Genomic DNA, 27,284 nt, shown 5'->3' on the forward strand with positions numbered 1-27,284 from the left:
CACATACTGCAACTCCACATACTACAACTGCACAACAACGAATCAGAAACTAATGAATTCTGAAATGCTGCAATGATCCACATACTGCAACTCCACATACTACAACTGCACAACAACGAATCAGAAACTAATGAATTCTGAAATGCTGCAATGATCCACATACTTTAAAAGACAAACATATCAAAACATCATATCACAAATAATGTCACACTAACTTTACAGACTGTACTTTTGCTGCTTGTAGGTGTGATAGTCACCTTCTCATTTTCAGTTCAGGACAAACACAGAAGCTGAAAAAATTCTTATCAGATGGATTTCAGAAAGCCAAAAACAGATTTTGTCAGGAACTTGGAATTAAAAACACATTAGTTCCATTTGTGCCTCCACCAGACAAAAGGTAAAAACACTTTGCATAACTTGGGACAGGTAGAAACATAAGGTAAAGAAAGGAAAAGAGTCGGGCCCGCTGGCTACAGGAAACAAGGATCCCCTGCTCTGGAAACGAGGTTCATCGTGTGTCACCGTCATATCTCCTTACTGACCTGCAGAGGGCTGGCTGTTTTGTGACCCAAATAGTTCACATTTTATTCCATCATGTGCTTGATTTGTGTCTGAAACCTCTCAGACGTTCACAAGAGCGTTGCCACTCAGAAGGAATGCCGCAGACAGATTCTCCACCGCCAGCTTCTGCTCTGAACTCAGTGAGAAATACATGTTTAACAGGAAGTCTGGCCCATCATGCACCGGCTTTCTTTCTGAAACGTCCTGCAGAGATGCTGGTGAGGGTGACTTTGCTGTGCAGAGAAGAAAAGACTGAAAACACTTAGCCTGACAGCATTTGTGCTCTAATTATGGGACACTGGAGAAGTCTTTGTGTAAAACATCTTTGCTTTGACAGGTTTGTGATCAGTCTAGCTGGTATTGTTTAGATCCATCCAGATGACTAATGAAACTATGGGCATTTTCTTCCAACAAGTTGAGAACAATATTGGGAAAGTGTGTCTTCACCACTAATCCAATAATGTGAAACAAAGAGTCAGTATCATTAACAATTACACAATCCAACCAGACCTTGATGGTTTTTGGGTTGGCTGAGGTGATCATTACAGATCGATTGTCCAAACATTAAGCCCTCCACATGTGGGAAATAAGCACAAAATATTACACCGTGTTACATAACAAACTTATCACTGGTACTCTGGCTCCAAATCTTATCCCCTTCTTTATCACATCCTGTATAAATGATGTAACATTCACAGTATCCAGATTTCTGATCATGTGAGGGCAGGTGTGTTTTGATTCTTCCATATATCAGCCACTTGTTCCTGTACAGGCTCAGAAAGCTCAGCAGTTGTGGATGGACAGACTGGATTTCTGGTGGCCTGAAGTGCTGGATTTAGATTGTGACGTTTCAATGACATTACAGCTTATTCTCTGCATGACTGAAGTCAGACCCTGTATTTTAGCACGCCGATCACTATCACTCACCTAAATATTTTCTCTTTTTCCCCAGCCACTCTGTAATTTGAGGAAGAATAATCAGGATAATGCCATCAGGCACCATGGTATGATGTTTATATGTGCTACACACAACCAGGACAGTCAGGAGGCTCTGATTAAATTTAAATGTGACCTTTAAACTGGAGCTTTGAGGTGTTATACAATGCTTCTGATTTCAATAACTGCGAGCTTAACGCAAAACCACATTTATTTTTGTGCTCCCATGATTTGTTTTTTAAATTGTTCCCTCCTCTGGCACATTTTTTCCTCTGTGCGCTTGAATCGAACCCATCCACAAATAAACATAAATTATTTTCTCTCTGTCAAACTGCTACATTGGGCCTCTTTGTCAACCCTTCATTTACAGATACAAGATATTCAAAACACAAATGGCATTCAGTTTCCTGAACCTGCTAACAACCTGTTTACCTTTAAGCTATAAGCACTTTTTTTTTTTAAATTTACTAATTGAATGCCATTTCCTGACAACAGTCCATAAAGTCATTGAGTGGCTTTTCAGGATTTATTTGTTTTCTTGGAGATGTTCTTACTGACAAACCCTCAGTTCACGTTTCCCAGTCCTAAGCGGTCGCTTTCTGACAACCGTTAGTATGATATACGCCTGCCTTTATGACTTCTTTCTACTGTCTGAAGGACGAAAGGGTTTTAGTCTCAGAAGCGTTACTCATGACTCTGCATCAACCCCAATGTATAATTCATTCCAGGCCAAATGGAAACTGGGAACCCACAATCCTGCATTAGTCTCGGTTTAAGACAACAGGAGGATTACACAACTCAAACATCCCTTTCTTGTTTACTTTTTGACATGATTAAATCTTTAACAGGTGGGAGACAAGCTTGTCTTTTTGTGAAGATCAAGGGGAACAAGCCAGACACTCATACACTGCAGGATGATTCTCCATGAGAGCTGGTTTATTTGGACAGTGGCTCATGGAGGTCCTTGAAACTCTGGTTGCCGAAATGTTTACTTTCCTTAGAGACTGTGGAGCGCTAGTGGACCTCTAAACAAGATGCAAGAAAGTGAGATGCAGCAGACAGGGAAAAACTGGGGGAGACTAAATGAAGAGACCATATGGTGAACGAGGCCGATTATAAAAACCAACCAGTGGGTGGATTGTAATGGGACAGGAAATGCGTAAAATCACTCCGCGGATGGAAGGCCAGATTAGTAAAACGTAAGCACACGAGACAAGAATGCTGTAAACAGTCAGTGAAAATTTAGTTGTACATGTGAGTCCTTCATTAACCTGCTTCAAAGTGATTTAAATCACAAATATTCGAGGTAGCAGTGAGGCAGGAACAGTCCGTATACACCTGGTGTCAGTGTCTGCTATTTATAACACAGCAGGAAATCATGAACAGAGGCTCTTTTTTTGCACCTATCGGGTTATGAAAGGAGTCTTTTAAAGCCTGTAGTTGGATTTACTTCCCTTTGCCAGTCATTGCAGCTAGAAAACCCAGATCTGTCAAACCTAAGGAGCTGAGATAAGAAAAGCAACTGGGGTCCACTGAAGATAAATGTGACAGTTGGAAAGGTCATATTTAAGTGAAACTCTCATAAAGTGTCAACTTGCGGTGTCCAGTCTTTCACTCACTGTGTGTTTTGGATATCAGGACAGTATCAGTGCATTTATTTGCTATCAAGCAGTGGTGGTTGCCGTTCGGTGGTTTTAAATCACTGTCTACATAAACACGAGTCATCACAGTTAAAAGCTTAGTTGTTTGCGGCGCAGAAAGAGACGTGACAAGAATTTATCGCTCTCATCTGCTCCTCCATGTGGTTCGACTTTGTAGCCCCATGAGTGCGTTCAGTTTCGAGTTGCTCATCTCCACTCTGAGAAACTGTTTTGATACGTGGTGCTTTAATCACTTAAAAAGCCCAACAACATTCTCGGATTACAGAAAAGCAACACATGTTGCTCCATGAGCAGTTTATCTTGTTTTCAGCCCGAGGATGTCGCAACACTATGGTCGTTAAAATCGGTGTCTTGTGTTGAAACGCTGGTCCGACACAATGTCTGCAAACCACTCGGTCTTAAAAAGGCCTGTGGGGAGGAGCAGGCGGACAGACATACATCCATAATCATCCCTAACACATGGGAGCATAGGTGGTCTATCAGGTGTCCAAACATGTAATTTTCTCTTCAGGCTACAGGCCCGTAAAACAGGAGATCTTGTAGTTGCCTTCTGACATCAACAAGGAAAATACTGCGCTTGATTGTGAGTTTTAGAGCAAAGCCACATTTCAGTGGATGGCCAAGCTATAGTAAGGCAGGAATAAATAGTAAGGAATACGAAAAGGGTAGAAAAACCTTACATAGCAAATTTTACAATGATGGGTCTGCTTCCCATTAAACCAAACAAGAGGCGAGCTCAGCCACGGCCCTAAAGAGCACTGTGGGCACCGAGGGAGCCAGCTAGACCACAGCAGGGAGAGACAGAACATACTACGCACAGTGTATGTTGACATAAAGGAACAAGAGACCAATTAAAAACGTGTGATAGACCAGGACTCTGCGGATCATTTTGCTGTTTTGGTTTATTGTGCACATTGTTCTGTAGGCCAGTCCACGGAGTCGAGGCTGCTGAGGTTTTCAGTATTTACTGTATTATAAGAAAGCCAGGTAGTCTTCGGACTACAGTTGATTAGCAAACTGCTTTTTGCACAATCCTTTATTTGAACAATAAACAAAAATAGAATGCTGGAGGCTTGAAATTAAAAGACAGTATAGATTTTGTTTTTAGGTCAATATCCCAACAGTTCCCAGCAGACAATAGTGTTAGGAGCACATACTGAAAAAGAAAGACATTACTGAAGCATTTCACCAGCACATTTCCTGACCAGCCATCAGAGACTGAGATAAAACTGTACAACAGAAAGCTCAAGGTGTCTGTTTCAAAGTCCCAACTTCCAGACATTCTTTAAAAGGGGAAAAGAAAATATGCAAATCAACAGTGTCACAATTTGGCAGAAATGACTACAAAGCCAGCAGCACAACTGAACTATTGTGAAAGTTAGAACATGTATCAACTGTCTAAACAGCATGCCGTTTCCTGTGTGCTATGAGTCGTGGACTGTGATGAGACATGGCAATAAGACCTCAAACGGAAAAGGCAAAACAAAGTTAGAATATAAATTGAATGAAAGGCAGTAGGGCCTGTATAATGTTGTCCTTTGGTTTACCTGGGAAAGGCTTCTGACTGAAACCCACATGAAAAGTCAATCGACACTATGCACCACTAAATGATGCTAAAAATAACACTGAATTATTTAAGTCTAATATTTAATTTTGGAAAATGTCACTTAAATTGAATTTCAGCTCCAAAGACTGAACCTAATTCGGCTTTGTGAACTTGCAATCAATGAATAAATTAACTTAAATCCACGCGCTGCTCTACATGAAAATGTTATTACACTGCAGCTTTTCTGAGATCAGAAGCAGGAAAACGTGGGTCAACCACTGTCTCACCTGGTTACCTTTTCTTAATTAACAGACAGGTATGTGTGAGAAACTGAAGAAAATACTTGAGCTGAAGTGTTAATACTGAGATTCTGACATTGGTGGCTGGAATGAAATGGGTCTTGAGTGAAAGAACAAATATCAAAAGAAAATAAAATGACAAAAGGGAAATAAATATCAAGCAAAGAACTAGTTTAATTTTATTTGTTGTTGTGCTTTAGCCTGTGTAATTTCTTTTCAAACACCAATTCAAATGCAAGCAGATTTTTTTGAAAGGAGCGAGAGCATCATGACATCCAATAAATGATCAATGACAAAAAGAGAAAAAAAAACAAAACAAAAAAACAACTAACATCTTTTAGTAACTCAAACAAAAAGAAATCATCACAATCAATGAATGATCCAAAAATCAGTATCTTCAACAAAAGCAAACACTATCTCCTTTTGTGCGCATGTCTGGGGGTCTTTATGCAGAGCTTAGCACAGATGTAGTCCCACTTCCCCTCAACACTCAGTTTCCCTCAGCTGGGAGGAAACGCTGAGCCACAAAAGAGCAAACACAGAGGTGTCAGGTACATTCCCTTAACTCTTCACAGGCTTTAGACTTGCAGTTGCTGCCTGATTAGGGATAGACTCGTACGCTGAGTGGAAAAACATCACACGTTGAACCTAAGGCAGCCCCCGCTTTCTGCTGAGTTGGGGGGTAAGAAGGGTGGCGTGGCTCAAAACTACACTGATAAGCCACCAATACACAGGTGGAACCTTTAGACAAGACAAAAAAAATGAATGGATAGAGAAGGAAATGTACAAAGCAAATAAGGGCAGGTTTTGCAGTGGAATCTGTCTTGATTGGTAGCCATTTATCCAGTGCAAGAACTGAGTCTAAAAACTGGCAGTCGTTTCGGACTTAAACACGTTTTCAGTCAGCTAGATCTCTCAGATATTTTCTTTTTTATATTTTAATCTAAATATTTGTAAAATATGCATTTTCCTGTCATATTGAAATCATCAATGGGTTTATACTTTGTGCACAGAAGCGTATTTGTTATTAAATTCTAAAGCGCATTAATTTTTTTTTTTTTAGATAGTCTTTCTAAATCTAAACCCAAATACCACAACAAGGATCTCTCAAAACAAGGAAGCTGTCCAGTTCCCATTCAATGTACCACCTATCTTTGTTTTTTTTCCTGTTTGTGATGGCTCAAGTTGTACCTTGACTTAAAAGCATCGTAAAAGTGAGGAAATGGAGAAGAAGGACTTGGTGGTGGCAGAGAAGAAAACAATCTGGCCTATAGAGGAGAGACTCATGACAATGCTGGTGCTGGGCCTTTTCAATGCACAAAAGCAAAAAAATAGGCTTTTAAACTGCTGCAAATTCATTAGGCTGACGGTTCTCCTTTACTAAAAGGCAAACACTGATATTTCTAGGTCATTTCCTTATAAAAGGTAATTTTAATAAGAGAATTACCCCAGCAGTCCACTTGCAGCCTGTGGTAGATAGTTCTTCCTCTGTGAGTCCACTGTTCGCTATCCGAGCCAAGCTGTGGGCTCAGTCCGAAAAGAGTCTCAGGTCCTAACCTGTGACCCCGACCCCACCTGTCTATTCAACAGTCCTTCGTTGCTGCTTAAACAGTAAAACAAAAAAGGAAAAATACACAGCAGTGGTGCACAGAGAAGAGAGAGCAGTCACAGGGAAATCTTTGTGAATGCAGCTTGCTTCTCTCCTTCCGCAAAGAAAAAGGAGACAAGGAAAAAGGTGTCGGAAAAGCTGGTTCTCAGGAAAGCGGGGACAGGAGGGAAGAAGAGGAAAATCTTGCAAGAGAACAAGTTGGGCAGTGTTCCTGTTCATTAGTTTGGTGTGTGTTTGTGTCGTGTGTACATGTACTGTACTGTCAACGAGTGCATTTGGAGCGTGTGTTCTGTATGTGTTTGTGAATATATTCGGGTATTCTTGCATGTATGTTAGGATGTGTATTTGTGTGTCTACAGCAGGTCGACGCGGCGGTAGTACAGCAGGTAGGCGGTGCGCTCTGCAGTCTGCTTCACCACCTGGTACTGGTTGATGACCTTCACTGCCTGGTCGTCAATGCGCAGCCAGCCGTTAAGACCAATGTGGAAGACATCCGTGGTGTAATGGCCGCCTGTCGCACTGTTTCCATGGTGATAGACAACTGGTGAAGTTGAGAGACAGGGAAAAAGATATTTGAGAAATATGGAATATTTGATTTCCAAGTTTTTACTCATCCGTGACTTAAAAGTGGGGCACTGTTGAGTCAGCATTTTGTTATTCTATGTGGTGCAACTAAAATAACTACACCACACTTTATACAGTTGTGAACAAAGCTCACATACACTTTTAAACCCCATGTGTATCATGGCAGGCTTGAGTTTCCAGTGACCCCTATAACTCTGAATTTTCTACGATGAAATCACTGAAACACACGCGCCTTTGTCACAAAAGACGACATGCATTTAGGTTCTTTCATAGATTCATTTTAGGTTTTCTGGGAAGTCAAAAATATATTGAAAAATTATGGCCCCAAAGTATTTTCTGCTGTGAAATTAAAAGACTACTGTCAACTAGATGCGCTGAAGTTCAGCACAGAAAAGAACAGTCATTTTGAAAGCAGTCTTGGCAGCAGCGTTACTTTTGTGGATGAAGGAAACACATCATGGTGAATTAACAGTTCCCACACTGACAATACATCACAAAAAGCAGCAGATTTAATAATATGATCCCAATGCACAAACAACAAAACAAAAACAAACCTGCAAAGAGCCTGTACGTTCTTTGGCCTTTCACAACTTTGCTTCGCACTCCAGAGGATAAGAGATCTGAAAAAAACATTATGGTTAAAAAAAATAAGTCAGATCATTAGACAAAGATATTTTAAAGAATTGCTGAGGCTGTAATTAAACACAGCATGTGTTGTTCCAAGTGCTGCTGCTGGCTCCTTAAGATTTATACAGCTGAAAATTTAACAGGCTTCAATAAATTTTGCCTTTGTATTGATGTTGCTGTTCTACGTCAAAAAGCAGAGGAGCTTGAAAGTCAGCTAGAAACACTGTTTTGAATTGGCACAACTTTTAAAAACATTTTTTCAAATGAGGAAGTCCAAAATCAACAATTTCAATTACATAAAAAAATTGCAGCTGCTGAATGTTTGAATTCACAAAAAGTTTCATTTTGAAATCAATATTTGCACAAAATGATGATTAAAAAAATATGAGGTTCACAAAGTTCATTGTAACATCTTTACCCTTATTAATGCCTTCATTCAATCATGTCTCCAACCATATTACTTCAGCTACACCTCATGACACAGCAATCTGATTCAATCGGTGCGTAATATTGTGCCATTTTTATGCGTGTCTCCCAAGTTTAGAGGAGAGGTCATTCCTCTTGAAAACGGCTCACCAATCTGTCTTTTTGAATACCAAAATGATAAAAACCATAAAAGGAACCTCTGGGGAACCATCACCATCTTTTACTCAAGGTAAATCATCCAGACTAAAGTACTTTTATTAGCCGGGTGGCAGAATTAAATATCTACAGCTAACACTAAGAAGTGAACCTCAAATATATGTGTTAAAAACAATAAGGCTATTATAAATAGATAATTTAACTCTGGAAACATTTTGCTTCTAATATACTAGATTGCACGCATGCACTTATGATGACAAAGAATTAAAGAGAGGACAAATCAATACTATGACAATGAAGGTACATTACAGTATAGTCAAGTTATCTACAATGAGACTTCAAAGTTATCAAAGTATGCATCTATAATAGGTGTTGGTAAACTTCATCAGCTCATATATGGACACTGTTCATGAATTAAGTACTGCAGTGGGATGTGTGTACTCAAGGTGAATGCCCAGCATGCTCAGTAAAGTGCGAGCTCATACCTTTGCTGATTTCCAGGTCAACGGGGTAATCGATGTTCTTCGTCAGTTTCTGGCAGCCTCCAGTCTTTTCAAAAACAAATCTCTTGAGATGGAGCACCAGCACAGGTGGCAACTCTTCCAGAGTTACCCTCCGACTTATCTCAATCTGAGCGTGAAAATATAAAGATGAGAAAGACATGCATTCAGAGACTGTATTAATAAATTATCCAAGAAAAAAACTACAATTTCAAAGACTCTCAAAGCTGTATTAATAATTGTCGACTTAAGACAAAATCAAATCATTTTAATGAACAAAACAGGAATTCAAGGGGGAAAGAAGTACAGCACAACAGTTATCACTGTGTTAGAAATACAAAAGGCAGGTGAGTCCTTCAAAACTCAAGACAAGTACAACTACAAGACTCAGTTTTCAAACTACAAAAGACAAGTTAAGCTGTGGACCAATGTTAACTGTCTTTAAAATGACAAAGAAGCAAAACAATAGGTTTATCTGTTACAAATAAACTACAAAGATGTCCACTGTACAGCTGTAGAGCAGATGCTCCCTGCACCAGTTGTTTCAGCTTAATGTTCAAAGACTGCACTGTTTTCAGACAGTTTCTTTTCTTCAGTAGTTGTGAGGTCTGCACTGAGGCAACTACTACTATATTTAGGGAGAACATTAAATGAAGGTTGATGTATTTTACATTGTGTAGCAATAACTCCTCATTTATGTGCTAAACCGTCAGTATTGCACATTCCAGGAACAACTTAGTACACAAATATCGTTGAGCCTTTTAAATATTTTCATTTTGCTATTTGATAAAGTATGACACTGATTTAAACTACAACAGTGTGTAGGTGCACTTTTCATATACCTCTTGCTTAGTTTTAGAAGTGTAGCCCTGGACCGACTCCCGAGCCACCAAGGTTTCCAGAGCCTCCTGGACAGTGCGGATCTTCTCTGACTGGATGTCCAGCTGCAGGGTAAAGAAAGGCTGCAGAGTGGCCGACTCTTTAGAGTTTTGTTGGTATACCACCGATCTGAGAAAGAAACAAAATGCCCAGTTATAAACTCTAGAACAATATTAAAAAAGAGATTTATGACCTGGACCTGTCATAGAGACAGGATATTGTTGAAATTATTTCCATGTCCATGATAAGAGATACCTCTCAGCACTTGTACTAAAACATTTACATTTTTCACAATGTACTTGACTGCAAATATATGACTATACAGTTCTTAACTATTACCTGACATTTCAATTTGTAAAAATCATGCAGAGTGAATAAACAGCTTCACTGCTGTAGACTGAATTCCAGCTGAGACTGAAATCATGCAAATAATTGACTTTTATTATTATTCCAAGCAGAAAATTGAAAACACCCAACATCCTGACTCACTCATAATGACTGCTAAAACACTACAAATATGGGCAAAAATAATCTTCCAATAGTAACTGTTGCAGAGATTCTTTAGGACAAACCAATTACTCCGACCAGCACCTTAAAAAAGTCCATGGGTTACAGCCAAGCTCAATAGGTGTACACACCAGTCTCTAGGCTCAACCATTTCTGAGAAAACAATCCTTTAAGACACTGTGCAACCAGTGTACATCAGGACTGTGCCAGACCAGAACCTCATAGAACATATTATTTAGGCAGGCTACAGCCACACAGATTCTTCACTTTCCAATTTGTCTGAAAGTTAAGACCTTTGTTTGTGGACGGGTGACCCACGTCTTGCTGTCGGGACTTCTGACCACAACTGACCCGCAGTGGTTGTTATTCTGAAGCACTGTGGTGCTTGTTGGACAAAATTTGGAGAACTAAAGGTGGGAGACCAATTTGTAATGCCACCATGAACACGGGTCATAAATCTTAGGCCATGAGCTGTGTAACCAGCACAGGATGCTCAGATGGAGCTCATACAATTCTGACAAAAGGTTGGTGCATTAACTGCAAATAGAAGCGGTTACAAACAAAAGGATAATGCTGTGTTGTGAAACAATATGAAAATGTACCTGATGTGACCACCAAAGATATCGGTGATGGGTGTGCGGACAAAGTCAGCTTGGCGAGTAATGGAAGTCTTGTTTCGGGGACCCACTTGCTCCCACTCATCCTCACTACCTTCTTCTTCCTTATCAGCAACATCTTCCTCCACACCTGGTTGGGACTCTGGTCCGTTGGGTGTGGGAGCTTCTGATCAAAAGACACAGGAAAGAAACCACTTTAGTGGCCAAATGACTGAAGAAAAGTGCCCCAAAGAAAGTAAAATGAACTTTGTCTAAATCCATGAGGCAGGAAATTAAATTGTACTTCACTTGGTAGATTCTGGGATAAGTAGATGACAACACAACTTTAAGTTTAACTTTTCTTTACAAGAAAGAAGAAAGTCACAAAAACTGATACACACATGTAGAAAAATAAACTCTGTATTGACACTGTCTAGTATCGACACTTTCCACTCTAATTTGCTGAGAAATGTTGAGTTTCTCAAGGTCACACTTATCCATTTGCAAAGGCATTACCGTTCACTGGCTCAGTAAATATTACGTACTGACATGCAAACTATTCAATTAAACAATAACCTCAAACTTTATCTATCTGGTGATATTGTATTGACATGTAAGCGCTAAAAGCTGCTTACTCTCTTCCTGAGGCGAAATTAGTTTTTTCAATGCCAGCATCTCCTCGTGCAATCCATTGAGTGTGAACCCGAGATACTCCTCCGCATCCTCTTGTCGACCCTGAGAGCAGAGTATCAGTACATCAGCACCAATTAACACACTACAGAATGCTGATTGTCAAATAAAACTGCTAGTGTGCACACTTGAATGTGCATACACAGTCACTCGACAAAGTAAACAGACAAGGAAGTGTGTACACAATGAGACATTAAGGTTAATCTAATTTCAAAATATCAATCACTGCATTTAAGTAATTTCCTTCGTTAAAACCGAATCAGAATTGAGTCAGCATGTGTAATACATGAGTTGCATTTAATCAGAAGATCTGCTGAATTGTGAACTTAAAAATGTCTCCTTTAAAAACATAACAAGACTCCCCCAAGCACTGTCTGTTCCAGAGGAAGTGTATTCAAAGTGTGATCATTAAAAAAATGCAACAACACCTTGCCGCATAGTTCTGCAGTGAATATGTAATGTATCCAGAGGATGTGCTAAAAAGGCTTACCTTCTCAGAAAGACTGGACTTGATGAGAGTGAGGAGTCTGTAAATGTAAGTGGGTTCAAAAGGTACACCAGGCCGAATGTCTTTTACGACCTTATCACCAACAGCTGTGGACACAGTTACAAATCATAAAACATCAGTGGTGCTGACAGTAAATAATACCAAATGTCTTTGGTCATGCTATCTAACATCTTACCTTGCTGTTTGGTTTTAGATGGCACGGGCATGTTGTTGAACTCATTCACCAGCCGTACACTGCCAGAGACAAAGAAACAATAGTCATGTGTCTGAACATACCACACTTTAGAAATCTCATATCAACATGCAGAAATGTTACGCACAAGTTGTCTATCATTGGTGTGGAGGTACATGGTCTCTGCGTCTCATTGTGCAGAGGAATGGACTTCATCAGGTGATACATGGGAGGGCACGCAATCAGGGCCTGTAGGGTCTGAGTGTTCAGAGTTAGGGAGGAAAACGGCACTTAAAAAAGCAATACGACAAGCTGTAATAATATTTCTAAATCTGATGCAAAGGGATAAGTTTTAATTAGAGCAAAGTCTTGGCGGTCATTCTGTAGCTCTTAAAACTGAGATGTCTTGAATATATTTTGTGAGTCTGTCCAGTTGAAGTCCATGTGTGAAAGATCTTAAGTTTCTCATTAGTTCCCATAAAACACCCACAAAAAAATATTAACCTAACCCATTGTTGACCATATTTTGAGCTTTCCTTAAAAAAAAAAAAAAAAAAAAGGGAGAAGGCATGTTTTTGGCCATCTATTAATTTTCCAGGCAGAACTGAAACTTATTTTGTTTGGTGGCCAAAGAAAAGCAACATTTCACAAAGGCACAGTATTTGTAAAACACGTGTTACTCTGGGACTTCACAGTATTTCTCCTTAGTTCCATCTGGTTTTGCATGAAAATAAGAGAAAGTCATGTTGCAAACCGCCAACCATGTAAATATGATGACTAAAAGAAGTGTGTGTGGCAGAAATTCAGCAAAAGGATACAGCGTTGATATAGCACCAGTTTCCCTTGTTGATCAGTCCTCTCGGCTGCAAAGACACTGGTTTATGTATCAACTTCACATTCTCAATAAGTTCTGGGGATTCAAACAAACACAATGTTCTTAAACAGGTAGCTCCGTACAACTGCGACAAACAATGAAAAACATGTCGACACAATTTTTACCAAAACAAGTGTTCCTTCTTCTATTCCTGCCTCAAGTGACAACAGCACAAGAGACTGTCTGAACAGGAGCAAGAACATGCTGTACCACGCCTAGGAAGGGAGACTGTCATTCAAAACCACAGCTCCCATGGTAACGTGGACAATGATTTACACAAGTGACTTACAGAAAAAAAATGTATCATGAATTTAGCTGTGACTAAACCAATAGCAAAAAACACATTAGTCAAAGCAAGTGAATCATTAGCTTTGTGACACTGATGACACTTCCCCTTTCTCATGCAAATAATGAATAACTGATCACAAATGAATCATTAGCATGATCAATCTTGTGCTTCTTTCCTTGTGTACTTTTATAGCATTTAGTGAAGTAAATAATTAAACTATTGCTTTACAAAAAAAAAAGCTTCATCTACAGCCAATCACTGAGTTAATATTAGAATAATCAGGATTTTATTCTGGCCCACTTCCTTTTCATAAATAAACAAATCTTATAATTATGACCCATTTATAATATCAGTTTTTTTTTCACTTCTCATAAACTATCTTATATCCACTATGGTAAAGTGGTTTTGAAGCATAGAAGACAAAAGCATTAAGTATTCACACCGAAAACTGCCAGGGGATCATTCCTATTCTATACTTTTGCAGGATGGTGGCACACTGATACTACAAACTGTGTCAAGAAATCCAAATTGTTATCTTTGAGAGCTGCGTTACCTGGAAGAGCAGCTCATTTTCAAACAAATCCTTAGTATATTATTTTACACAAAAGGGAACATAAGACAGCGCTTTGTGCTCAGTTTTTTAGTACATGACTACACCGCATATCTGCTTCTGATCCCAACTACGCAATGCACACCAGTGTGAAAATATACAAGTAACTTGCATATAAGAATATAAGAGCATTTCCTACAATGTTGAGTTTTGGAAGTTGTTTTTTTTTTGTTCCACTTCAGTCTGTCATATAGACTATACAAAAAAGCTAGTCGTGGCTCCACGCTGGTGCATTTCAAAGTAGGGTGGTCTCTTTTAAGTTCAAATAGAGCTAGTACTGACTAACCACCATCAAATAAACACATTTTAAAAAATGCTTGGGAACTAAATTGTCAAGTACCCAACAGTGGGGATACATTTTCATTTGTCTGTAATCACATTACAAATTACAGTCTATAGTTTTCTGTGTTACACCATTCTCCCACAGAAAAAGTGTTTTAAAACATTGGGAACAGACTGATGACTGTCAAGCTTAGAAAACCATACACTGCAGACAAAAATACATGTGCAAGCTTTTCTGGTTAATTGGCGTGTCTAACTAAAAATTTCCAACTCAAGGGGGAACATACTGTTACTGTAAAATGAAAAACTTGCAATAAAAGTTACATAGGATATATGCTGGGTACCTTGAAAGTGAGACTCAAATTGTATACTAACACAACCCAGTGTATAAAACCAGTAAACTGGTTTTCTCATAAATACCCCACAACAACCCAGACATACATGCAGCAAAATCTGGCTCTTCTACACAGAAAATTCCATTGAAACCATTTGATTAGAAATCACAGATGTGGCACAACAAAATACACAACACAATACTTTGCATCTTGCATCTGTCTGCAAGTTCATGAATAAAATCTCAGATCACACTAAACTGTGCTTGTTTGTGTGTCCATTTCAACTGAACCTTCTTCACATTAAGCCAAACCACAAATGTTTGTTTTATAGCTTGATTTTTCCCTCTTTTAGTTGAAATAATGTAATCTCTCTGCAGTGAATGCTTAAGCTGTGATTCTGCAAATTTTCAGTTTTTGTCAGGCTATCACAACATTCACAAGGCATCACATTGCCCTTTCTGGGAGTTGAACGTCTCAGTGGCCAACTGCAGCTCTGATGGCAACATTTGGTTATTTATTATAAAGTGAATCATATTTAATGGTATCTGAACTGCACCCTGAAATAATGGTAATAGATAGCAATGCAACAACTACTTGCAACCAGACACCATAACTCAAAATGTAAATTTGCATGTCACACTCGTAAAGGAGACCTATGGATCTATTAAAGGAAGATGCATCTACAATTTAACAGAGGATGATGGCAGGAGACAAAGAAACCATCCACCTGTGGATAACCTTTGCGAGAACATTCCTTTGCTTATGAGGGGTGAGGCCTACAAAGCATTCCTGTCCTACCTACAACTGTGTAGAGTAATGACATAAAGTGGGTTACACAACTCTGACTGATGACTTCATATCTGACAACGATTCTGAATGCAGTGCTACCATCTAGTGTTCATTTATTGAACATGAATGCAACATGCCTATAACCTTCCTTGATGTATGATGTTACTAAGCAATCTGTGCAGCTAAAGCTTCAAACATATAGAATTCAGGATATTCAGAACTTATTATTTCAACTCTTCTCAAACATTAAATGTTTATGCATATATTCACTTGGCAATAGGAGTATTAATAATACAACTGTTTCAACATTGCCACCAAGTGGAGATACGCAAGTTTAGCAGCAATGAACATATCGCTTAAAGCAAAACAGAGACAGCATAAAAAGTGAGCTATGAGCATTTATATAATACCTGCAAGTTTAGGGGCCATAGGATCCTCTGATACATGGACAGGGCCTTCTTTTACCTCCCCAACTTTCTCAGGCTGCTCTGGCGTAGTGAGGGAGGGAGCCACAACTTCTACAACATTCTTTACCTCCACAAAGGCCTGAGGGCCCCCGGGCAAAGGCTTGGAATTGTGAAAGAGGCTAGCCCAGGATTTGGGAAGATTGGCAGTAGGTGCAGCTGGAATTACAGGCGAATGTGCCTGCTCTGTCACTACCGGCTGGGCAGCAGAGTCTGGGGTGACCTGCTCAGCCTGTTCCCCACTCTCACAGTCATCTTTGTGTCCATCTGCACTGACAGGAGTATTAGGCTCTGCTAGCCCATTGGCCACCCCACTGTCTGCTACATCTCTTCCCTCTAGTTCAGTAGTCGTAATGGAAGTGATAACAGAGGGGGTGGCCACAGCAGCTGAAGGAGGAAGAGGTGATTTAGAGGGGGGGCTGTGTGGAGTATCTGAAAGTTCAGGGCTCTGTGGAGCCAAATGATCTGGCTGCTGATCTGCAGTCCTGGATCCCTCCGTCATCCCTCTGCTTTGAGAGGAGGATGAAGAGGAGGAAGTTGCATTGTTGCCATCTGATAAAGAGGCAGCTCCACTTGTTAAGTCCAAAGAAGAGTCATCAGGGCTATCACAAGTCCTCTGATTGGCAGTGGATGTGGGGGCAAACTTGGCTGCTGCCACAGCAGCTGTTGATGTTGCCATGGGGACAGGTCCAGGGGTGGAAAGTTCAGCCCCTGACAATGCCTTACTGTCCACATCCTCAGTACTGTGGTGTGGGCCACCGAGTGTATGTCCGTTCACCAGTGCTGTCACAGGTGTTCCATCTGCTGCGCTGGTGCTGCTGTTGTTGCTGCCAGTTGACGGGTCCAGGTAGTTGTAGTATCCCGGCGGTCGTTTTTTCTTTTTCTTTCTCTCTCGCTGTCCCAGGCTGCCAGGGAGTCCGTCCATGTCCTGGCAGGCCTGGTGATTGTCCAGGGCTGAGGCTTCCGAGTCAGCTCCATCCAGCGAGTTGAAGTGGGCTCCATCAGGGACATCGGCTGCTGCAGGAGCCGTCTGTTGAGCCTTCTGGGCCGACTGGCAGCCCAGGATGAACTCTGGAGCCTGTGGGTTGAGGGTGCTTGACACCTTGTACAAGGGATCGTTCACCCCAACAGGCTTGGAATCCATCACTTCGTCAACACCAAACTCTATGCGCTGATAGTCTTCTGCTGTAGATAACATTTCAATCAATTAGAGACACAGAGCACAAACAGCAAATATAGTCTTTAAAGACAGCCTAAATCCTACACATAAAAACAGACACTGCTGTATTTTACTCTCCACTGCAGAAATTGATACAAAATCCTTATTTCTGAACAAGAAAGCTATCACTCAAAGGGTCGTGGGAGCACACTGTCAGGATCCGACATGCCAGCAAAAAGAGGACAAATTCCACTGGATCTGTTTTGGACACTACTGTTGTGTCTATCCAAAATCACATTCCTTCTGAGGGGTGATTCAACATTTACAATTAGGCCTGGGGAGGACAATATTGTCTAGAGGACACCAATTCTACAACATGCTTGATGATAATGACTTTCATTTTCTATGAGGTAGTCAGTCATCAAGACTTGGCCAGACTTAGAAAGCTGTCACACAAGTTTGTGTGGCTTTCATAATGTATTAAATGCCCTGATTTTATTGGCATTCTTTTAAAATTATGGCAAACTAAATTCTGATAGAAAACTTTGGAGCTGTGTTCCTAGCATGGTATAGCTGTCAAATTGGATAATATCACTTCTTTATTTTACATTCAGATTGGCCATGCTTTTTGTTACAGTCCTGCCCTCTCTCTCAAATAGCCCGTGTTTGGGAGCAGATCTACTCGGCTGTTTGTTTACTTGAAAACATACTATTGGTTTCACAAATATCTCAAACAACTGCTGTGCACTCGCAAAACTTCTGCTCTCAAATTTGTGCTCTCGTGCTCAGATTTGTATGAAACAACCCTGTAAAAATACTAAATTGTCAGGTATGCCACCGAGTAATGAAATTATCATTGCCACTTTGCAGGTGCTCTCACTTCTTGCAGTTAATACACAGTCCATTGTCTCTATTTACATATTTAGTGTCTGTTTTTAATTCTGCACGCATAATTTCACTTTACAGGTAATGCTGAGACAGGGTCCTCTGACAAATCTTGACTTAACCTGTAAAAATGATGGACAAAGAGAAACATGGCACGTGTTGTAAAAATACACTATAAAAGCTATGAATAAAATAACTTTATGCTAAGCTTACCTATGTTTGAGTAATAATTATAGATTAAAGGATGCAAAAGGGCGCAAACAAAATAGAACAAGACAAAAGACAGTTCTTTTGTATACACATCAGTGACATAAATATGCATCATTTCTTAAAAACTGACTACTTTTAATAGAAAAGTCCCTCTCTCAGCAATGTAGAACAATGTAACACAAGCAAATGTATGACATTACGAAACAAATGTACTTCATGTGTAGTTAAAATCTGTTGCATGGCAGCTTAAATTGAAGATTATTATGCAGTGAGAGGTGCAAAGGTGAATAAACAGGAAACATTAGTAAGTGCAAATCAGACAAATCATCCAAGTGGCTTTTATCAAAAATGTTGATTGGTCACCCAAACTGTAAACCCTGATGTTCTGCGAGAGTTAAGAGGGCATTAAAACAGCAGTTACTTCCTCTACTGGGATTAAAGGATATTCTGTTAGTGTTACTGAAATCACACTTCAATACTGTAAAACGCATTCAGCACTAAAACCATAACAATCCAAGGATAAATATGTGCACACATGTTAGCAACCACATAAAACCATCACTATGCCCTTAGTAAATAAGCTGTGATTGTTAAATCATATGAAAATTCAGTCCGATTTTAATTCAACTTGGAGCCCTCCAGTAGTGAAAATGCATTATATGCAAGAGAAGGTAAGATACTTAACAGTATCTTGAGCATGCAAAGCTCTACAGATATTACCAACAGGCAAGAGAAAGAACACAGGCGCAAAGTTTAGAAAGCCACCAGTTTTTAAAACCTGGATTTCCAGTTTCACAGCAAACGCACAACAGCTAGTCAAGCCACAGGGTGTCAGACTCCTCAACTCACCGCAAACCTGCAGTCCCATAGACTCCATAATATAAGGTACAGCAGGAGTGCAGTAACTTCCTAAATAATCAATACAAATCAAGGTAAGGCAAACGTCATGTGCAAATGGGTATCATTTGAAAGAAAGGTGGCTGGTATAACATTTTTAATTTGGTGGCCCAAACTTTAATGAAAACAATATAGTTAAAAATAATGCAATAGCCAAGATCTACTGTACTTGTAATCTGTTCCAAACAATAAATATTGTATGCACAAATGTATACAAAGAAAAATTACATGAAAAGCTTCTTCCTGCCAGGTGAGTCAGGTCAGCTCAGCCTGGGATTCATTCTTACAATTAAAAGAACTGCTTCTGAATTACTCGATGCCAAGTATGAGAAGAACAGTCATCTCCTCAGGTAACGTAGGGTATTTTGATGCTTACAGATTTTTAACGTGAAAATCCCAAAAGTTCTAGCAATATAGTATAAGTGAAAAGTACATACCAGAAGACTGACTGACGCACGGGACTTTGTCATTGAACGGAGGAAGCTGTAAAGAGATGTAAAGAGTTACATAAACTTTAGGAACATTTTAAAATAGTAAAAAAATTAAACCACATTTTGACATGAGGACTGACAAGGAGAAAGAATACCAATGCTTTCACATGAAAGCTTAATACTTACATTTACTTAAATATTTAAATTACATTTCCCATGAAAACGGGTGCTTCCAGTCAGGAAATATCTTTCTGACCAGTTTAGGCCACCAGAATTTCTGAAAACTAACAATCATGACAACCCATTTAAAAAGTTCTACTACTACTATTATTTCTGTTTAATTCCTTTCCTTACCTCAACGTAACATCGTGGAGTCACAAAAAACTGATTGATCTCATCGGGGCTGAATTCCCCGAAGATGTACTGTGGGAAGAAATAAACATAATCTTTAGTTGAAAAGAAAGATGAAGCTGTAAAATCCATTTTTCTGTTTTTTTTTCTCAGATGACCAACTAAATGTTACATTAAAATTAACACAGAATTACTTTACACACCAAAGAAAGTAAGTCTCAAAATATAAGCATTCTTCAGTTAAAAAAATAATCATGGGAAATCAAATAATACACACAGTGAAGGACAGGTCTTTCCACATCATAACTGGAACTGATCCAAGAGATGCCGTCATCTGATATCTAGGTACAAGGACTCAAACAAGAGTCTGTCTCCACACAGCCAATACTGCAATGCTAGCTTGTGCAAAGGTAAAGCTCAACGTGAAGTGATGAGTCATGCACTGTTATACATAAACCATGAACACGAACAGCTCAGACGATTTGATTCTTGAACCGTTTGTTCTTAGTGAAATATAGTTTTGAGTGGTCAACACAGGTTAATATAAAGCACCCTCATCCTCAAAACAAGCCAGACTAGGTTTACGCATTGCCTTAACTTTTTCAACTTTTGACTGACTAAAGTTAGGAATGTGGTCATAATTCTTAGGATGATTGAGACATTAGATTTGTGTGCTTGTGAATGTAACAACTACGTGGATGTAGAGTCTCTTCACTTCAGCTGAAAATCTGGAGCAGTAAATGGTCAATAATTAAAAGGGTGAATCAATCACTTAAGATAACAGCATGGGTGACTGCTTGCATACTAACCACTACTAGATTTCTTAGCGACATGCTGAGATATCTGGTCACATCACAAATTAAAGCCGCAAAAACAACCACTGAATTAATCTGACACATCTGAACAACTCACCAAAACTATAGCACACATATTAACTTCAGGGGTACAAGATTGTGCGTCACTGTCTTGTATTTACACCCTGCTGCATTTGTGTCCCGCTCTCTGACAATTATTAACTTCAACTCAGTTATCAGGTGTCTCAAACAATGAGAAGTCCAGTACAAAATCTCAAGGTAATTCATAGGCAGAGAAAAAGTGTCCCATCATGCATATCCGTTACAAAGAGGTACATAATTAGTCCTTCAAGTTGTGGAAGCATTTCTCACAAGTATGTAAAGTCCTATAGTATGCATGTACAAACCTATTATTGTGTCACATAGAGCAAAAAACTACTATTGGGTCCCTTTTAGAGCTAAAATGGCCCAGTCAGTAATTCCAGCTTGTCAAATATTAGGAATATCAGCTTTTCCTGGTATTTTATGACTCCACAATGAATATCTTTCTCTGTCTTCAATCTGTAATGAAAAATAGTACTTGCAACTAAACAATAAATACTAAAATGAATGAAGGAAAGTGACCTACAACCTGGATAGTAATCTTTATGGGAATAGCAGGGTGATATTGTACTTATCTCCAATTTATCAGTCTTATTTAGTACATTGCTTATGTTACTCAATGGCCCTAATACTCTTTACATCATCATTCGTGTATTAGCTGCAGTTGTGCTTCACCCCTGACAGATAAACCTTACAGCTTCAGAGGGAACACCACGCTGAGCCACCTGTTACCACATGTGCATGGAAAAAACAAAGCAACTGAGAAAAGGTGAAATGAACTCACTAGCCATGCCGTTAATCCTCCCAATGCAATAAACAGGGGAACGTGAAAGGGTAGGCACAGAGAAAAGAAAGTGCAGCTCAAGCATATGTAACTCTTTGCAAACGAGGCCCCACGCGAGGGCACACATTGCTGAAATGGCACTTCAAGCGACAAACAGCCAGCCATAATCCAACGGCCTCAGGATGGCTAATACAATCACAACAGAAAGAATGTCCCTTTGCTTCTTTCTGCAGGCGTGCCACACGTACCACACTAAGCTTCCCTTGCTGTTCGTTTGGACTGTGGATTACAACAAATTAGCCATCTGTATGATTTCAGCACAGTTTAATGACGACACCACACACGTGTGCACACACACACATAACAAGGCTATAGGAAGGGCCAAGAACAAGGCCTGGATTAATGCTAGAATGTGATATGTATGCCTTAACACAATGGTCCTGAATTAAATTAACATCATTATTGATTATTATTATTCGGAGACAACTTTTACGCTGACACTGAGGGCTTCTACAAATGTGAGTCATTGAAAATAACACCTTCATCCGAAATACACATGAAACTCCTGAAACTGACTTATGGTGAAACTGTCATTTCCATATGTAACATAAAAGAAAAACATAAATCTAGAGACTGAGTCAAAATCAGCCTTTTTTTTACATGACACTTAATAACTGACACATAAACATTGAACTTTTAGTCCGACTCCCATCACACTAGACCCAAGTGGGTGTAATTTCAAGATAGCATTTATTTGACATTTTGACTTCATGTTACTATAATGGTGCTAGAACTGATACAGCTCTAACAGTTTGTGTATTTGAACTACAACAGGGTACACGGCCAGCACTACTGCTCTTGTTTTCTTAAATTGGTATGCAGTTATTAATGGACAACTTGGCTGAGCATGAAAATGCTACCACACCACTACAAATAAGGTCAGACTAGTTCTCAATGAATTTCTGGAGCATGCCTGTGCTTGCATATTGGTGTGATGAAGTAATAGGGTGACACAATAATTACAAACCCTGAAAACACAGAGGAGTACAACACTGGAAGAAAGGAATCATTTCCATTCTTTCTGCTGAAACATGCATTCTCTCACACAAAAGCAACAGCTAAGCAACTTAACAATGTGGTAACACTTTCATTTATTGATATGGCAGTAAGCCATAAAACAACCACTTATTCCTTTTTAATTAATATCAATTGTTCCTTATTTGAACATTCTTACACCTGCTCGACTTGGAGAATTAAAAAATTATATTGGAATGGCAATTTCAAACTACACGTCCTGATATTAATTGTCCCAAGGACAATTAACACCATTACAGAGCAGCTAAATTGACTGGATGAAACCCTTTCTGCTGTTCCATGTAATCAGACCTCTCAATTTTTCACTAGTAATTACCATACACACTGCCCAGCAACCCATTCTGCTTTAAATGTTATGATCAGTCATCATTACAACTGTTTTAGAAAGGTGTTGATTCAACTTCACATTAAATCTGAATGCTGCAGTTTGTGATGCTGTTGAATTTTTTTATGCTACACTGCAGAGACTTTCTAATATTCAGTCCACTCTCACTAATGTGTCAGTAGGCTGAAGAGGTTAGCTCATGAAGGGGACTCTGTGGCATAATCAATGGTGTGTTGAACTGCATTGATTATGCTGATGGACAGAAAACTAAATCAGCAACTACTCTGATAATCAAATAATTGTGAAGGTCTTTGTTTTTAGTATTGAATTACCAAAAATCTATTGCTTTAAGCCTCTCAATTATGCATATTTTTTTAAAATCTTCTGATCATAGACAGAAAATCTTCAAGTTTTGGACCTTTTCATTATTCTTCTGACATTTTAGAAACACAGTCACGAAAATTCTCAGTAGAATCATCGACAATGAAAATTAATATTAGTTGTGAGGATTTTGAGCTGTGCAGGTTAGTGTGAAAACAAAAGAAACGTACGCTAATTTCTGAACACAGTTGAGACTGAGGAAATTTACTTTTGAATTTTGTTTTCAATGCCTGCAGTGAAAGTTAAAGTTTTGGAATTGTGAATGAGGCCAGGTGAAAAATCAGGAAACCAACAAAATGTTAGGATTCATACTACCGGGATCCTATATGTCTGCAGCAAATGTAAGCAGCATGACTTAACGGAAAACTTTAGGTAACCTGTATCACAGTATTTGTGCAAACAGTGTTTCTTTTTCCCAGGGAGCAGGACTCACAAGTGACATTACAAAATAAGGAAGCGGCAATAACAGGTTGAAGTTGCAAAAAAAAATACCCTTCAAGTGAATGACTTATTCCTTGCTAAAACAAACAGAGCCACTGTGGTTTATACTAAGATGTCTCCATTGCTAAATTTTTAATCTCTGGAAGAGTAGATATGATTGTGCAAGCTGTGGATAGAAGCTCCCTGTGTACCCTGCTATACTGATATGATGAGTTTACTTTTTGTTTTTTGAAATGACGGTTACCATGTTTAAAAATAATAAAATGTCACCTACTTTCATAGCATGGTTCCTTTAAAGCATTTTTCACAGTTTGCAGAAAAAAAACAAACTTCTAAGACATAGACACATGAACTAGGTATATGTTGTAGTTACACAAGCAATAGATGTTGTAATGTCTAGATCCCCGACCTAAACCAATAAGCCTTAATGTCAATATAAGCATTTCAATCTGAATGTTAGACTGCTTCATGGTGGTGAAAACTATATATTATTATATAGTATTATTGTTCTATATTTAACTGACAAAATAATCTGAATTAAACCTGATATTTACTAGCCTGTTCTAGAGGATTATTTAAAAGTCTATTTTTAAGACCTCGAAAAGACCTTCTGAATGAGGAAATGTATTGTTACTGTATTACTTCAACTCTTTCTGAGGTTACTGCACAGAATACTACAGGTTTTATTTAACAAAGCATTTTCTAAACAGCAAACTATAAAAAAAAACAAAAAAAACAAAAACAGCCTTAAAATAATTTATCTAGTCTCTAATAGTGGCTCAGTTTTCTTAATTACACATTAAAATAAACAATGTTTAGCATACTACTTTTAGGTGCGCCACTTGCTAGTAAACAGGATAAATTGCCAAGCAGGATTTTATCTACGTTTATCTCTAAACGCAGATACAGAGCATTGATAAGTATTTCCAGAATTACCTGTATACCAAGTTTCTCCTCAGAAGAGCGATGTCCCATTTGCGGCTCGTACGCCTTGTTCTGCCTCTGATTATTTTGCTGCCCCACCTGTTTTTCTTGCTTTTAGACTTGGTTAACCTGACATGTTTATAATGTTAGTTGTTTGCACTCCACTCATCTACATATTTGTGATTCCCCACAGAGTAAATTATGGTAACAGCAACACTTTCATTCACTTACGAATTTACAAGAGGGTGTACTACCACAAAACGTTTTTGTAATACAGGAAAAGTATTATCGAACAAGGGAAACCAGACCAACTGAAATAGTTGACAATGGTTCAAATCTGCTGGACAACTGCTGGTGTGAAGCCCTGTAAGTCAAGACCTCATTTTGAGTATTCTCCCCATGTCATTTATTGGAATCGAATAATACAACTATACCACAGACAGATAAATCAATATCAGTGGATTCATTCATTTGACAGACCAATTATTTTTTATATGAAACACGATGAGAGGGGTTTTCCCCTTCAACTTTCACTTTGGTGAACTCTGAGCCAATAGAAACGCTCAATTCAAAGGCCAGGAAGAAGTGTGAAAGCATGCAGAATTAAGTCTTCAGTGAGATTTCCCTTCCTATCGTCGTTAGCCATGTTCTGTTTGTTTAGCTGTTAGCCTGAAGTGTGAACTCGAATAGCAAATAACTCCAGCTTAAAGTTTATTTTTATTATGTGGATTTTTGTCTCGAGTTTGACTCGTATTCAATCAAACACTACAAACTTCAAACCTGGCAGGTCTCTGCATGCAGAGCTAGACCTCAAAATGGGCCTTCCCACATGACAGCTAGCTTCCTCAGAAATATCACCAAACTTGCTCCAAGTTACTAACAATCTAATTCAAGTCACACGGACAGACAATGCAGCAGCACACACAGCAGGGTGCAGGCTCAATCCTGTTCTGGTCATTTCCATTTCAAATAAATGCTGGCTATCCACGAAGGCCCTCACTGTCGCATTGTATTTAGCTAAGCAGCTAGCGGACTGACAGCAAACTGTAGGCACACCACCTGTGAAAAGCTGCTAGCTTGCTAATAGCTATATGAACAGCCCGAATTTGCCATTTCCTATCGCACAACTCCATAGAAACGGAAAGTTAACACATGCAAAATGTACCGCAGAACCGTTATTGTGCCTCCTAACTGCCCATAACGTAATTCATCTGATGTTACAACCAGTTGTGAAAATATGGTATCGGAGAAGGCCTGTCGCAGCACTGAGCAGGTGGGCCATGCACACACGCAGCAGTTTTCTACCACTTTCCTCTGAGATTTAACACATGACACTTGTGGGATCCCACACTAAAGTGTCCCTGACTTTAGATTAAACACGCTATCGTGGCTTTGAGCTAGAAGTGGCTGTCACGTCCCGAAGAAGTGCAGCAGAGAGCAGCGCTGGCTCATTTGAATGGAGGGACCTAGGGCCTGTTAGCTACCATGCTGGTGGTGGTCAATGAGGCTTAGGGGGGCATTAGCAAGCACTTTTCACTACTTACATTTTCAATGACACGACCAGCCAGATAATTCAAAAAACAACACGCAACTGACCAAAATGCTACTACGGTGTGACATTAGCTTCGGTCGATTTTTTGTACCAACGAGGGTCGGCCGTAGGTCTAAAAATAACCGTTAAGAGTGCGTTGAGCAGGAGTTGTTTTGCAGGCTAATGCTAGCCGACTAGCTTAGCTACCTGGTTGCTGTAAGAAGCCATGCTCCCGGTGAGATTTTCTCTCCTCCGCTGACAAGATGAAAACTCTCCCGGGAAGGTGTTGTAGGTTCGTAATAACAGCTACGGAAGGTGTTCTACTTCGACGTCATTGTCATTTGCCCAACGGTGTCCTGGCAGTCGAAAGTTTTGATCCGTGTAATGCATCAGCACTTCATGCTGCTCGCCTGGCCATCACCGCCATTTCCGTCTAGCAGCTTCCTCGCGTGCTAGCCTGAGCAGCGCGCGCTCGGCTGTAGAGGCAGCATGAGCTCGAGACAAATGCTTCCAGTGAAGGTTTGTTCGGAGATTTCACAATAAAAGTCCCGATTCAGTCCAGTCATGCAGAGGCCTTATCTACAGGTATTGTCACGTTACAGTCGCTCCTTTGCACAATGAGTACAGGAAATGTGATGCTGTGGGATTTGTTGTGCAGTAGTTTGAATAATCACATTATTAATTTAAAGTTTCAGAGGCATACATTTAAATAATAGCAGACTTTGACACCATGTCCCTTTCTTAAGGTATGGCCTCAAGAGCACATTAATTTTTCAACTATAAAATGGCCCTACCAATTAGAATTTGAACTAAAATATTTGACAGCACAATCCAGTCACTAGTTGGGGTCCCCTCAGTTATCCGAAAAACACCTACCGATGCATGCAGGGCTGACTGAAGCTCTTACTCATTGATTATAAACATAAAAAACACTTACATGTTGGTTGTATCTAAAATGAAGCACACAAGAATGATTTAGGCACTACAAACTCAAGTTAAACCTCCAAAAACATACTTTCTGTCAGGTGATCAGATGATATCAAGCTCTAATCAACCTCAGAACAGAACTGCTC

General features: G+C 39.4%; 1 protein-coding gene across 4 annotated transcripts; it reads right to left on the bottom strand.

Moving 5' to 3' along the window:
- Positions 1 to 4,158: 4,158 nt before the first annotated feature.
- usp10 (ubiquitin specific peptidase 10) lies at positions 4,159 to 26,684 on the bottom strand. 4 transcript variants are annotated; one of them, XM_023266676.3, is made up of 15 exons: positions 26,419 to 26,684; positions 19,838 to 19,906; positions 19,490 to 19,535; positions 19,005 to 19,064; positions 15,848 to 17,083; positions 13,077 to 13,168; positions 12,407 to 12,516; positions 12,262 to 12,320; positions 12,069 to 12,172; positions 11,524 to 11,623; positions 10,895 to 11,075; positions 9,749 to 9,914; positions 8,892 to 9,036; positions 7,752 to 7,817; positions 4,159 to 7,153 (listed from the first exon to the last, which is right to left on the bottom strand). In XM_023266676.3, exons 1-15 carry the CDS (start codon positions 26,437 to 26,439, stop codon positions 6,966 to 6,968), a joined length of 2,643 nt encoding a protein of 880 aa, XP_023122444.1. In that variant the 5' UTR covers positions 26,440 to 26,684; the 3' UTR covers positions 4,159 to 6,965. The 4 variants fall into 4 exon arrangements, with proteins under 4 accessions (XP_023122444.1, XP_023122443.1, XP_023122447.1 ...); XM_023266675.3 differs by having other exon boundaries at positions 15,848 to 17,086; XM_023266679.3 differs by lacking the exon at positions 19,005 to 19,064.
- Positions 26,685 to 27,284: the final 600 nt, after the last annotated feature.

Source organism: Amphiprion ocellaris, chromosome 1 (genome assembly GCF_022539595.1).
Source record: "Amphiprion ocellaris isolate individual 3 ecotype Okinawa chromosome 1, ASM2253959v1, whole genome shotgun sequence".
NCBI lineage: Eukaryota > Metazoa > Chordata > Actinopteri > Pomacentridae > Amphiprion > Amphiprion ocellaris.

Coding starts and splice junctions, on each gene's coding strand:
- usp10 (XM_023266675.3), bottom strand. CDS start 26,439: ATGGCTTCTTACAGCAACCAG. Junction 12,173..12,261: donor ATCTAAAACCAAACAGCAAG/GTAAGATGTTAG, acceptor CTGTGTCCACAG/CTGTTGGTGATAAGGTCGTA. Junction 9,037..9,748: donor CTTCTAAAACTAAGCAAGAG/GTATATGAAAAG, acceptor TTTCACGCTCAG/ATTGAGATAAGTCGGAGGGT.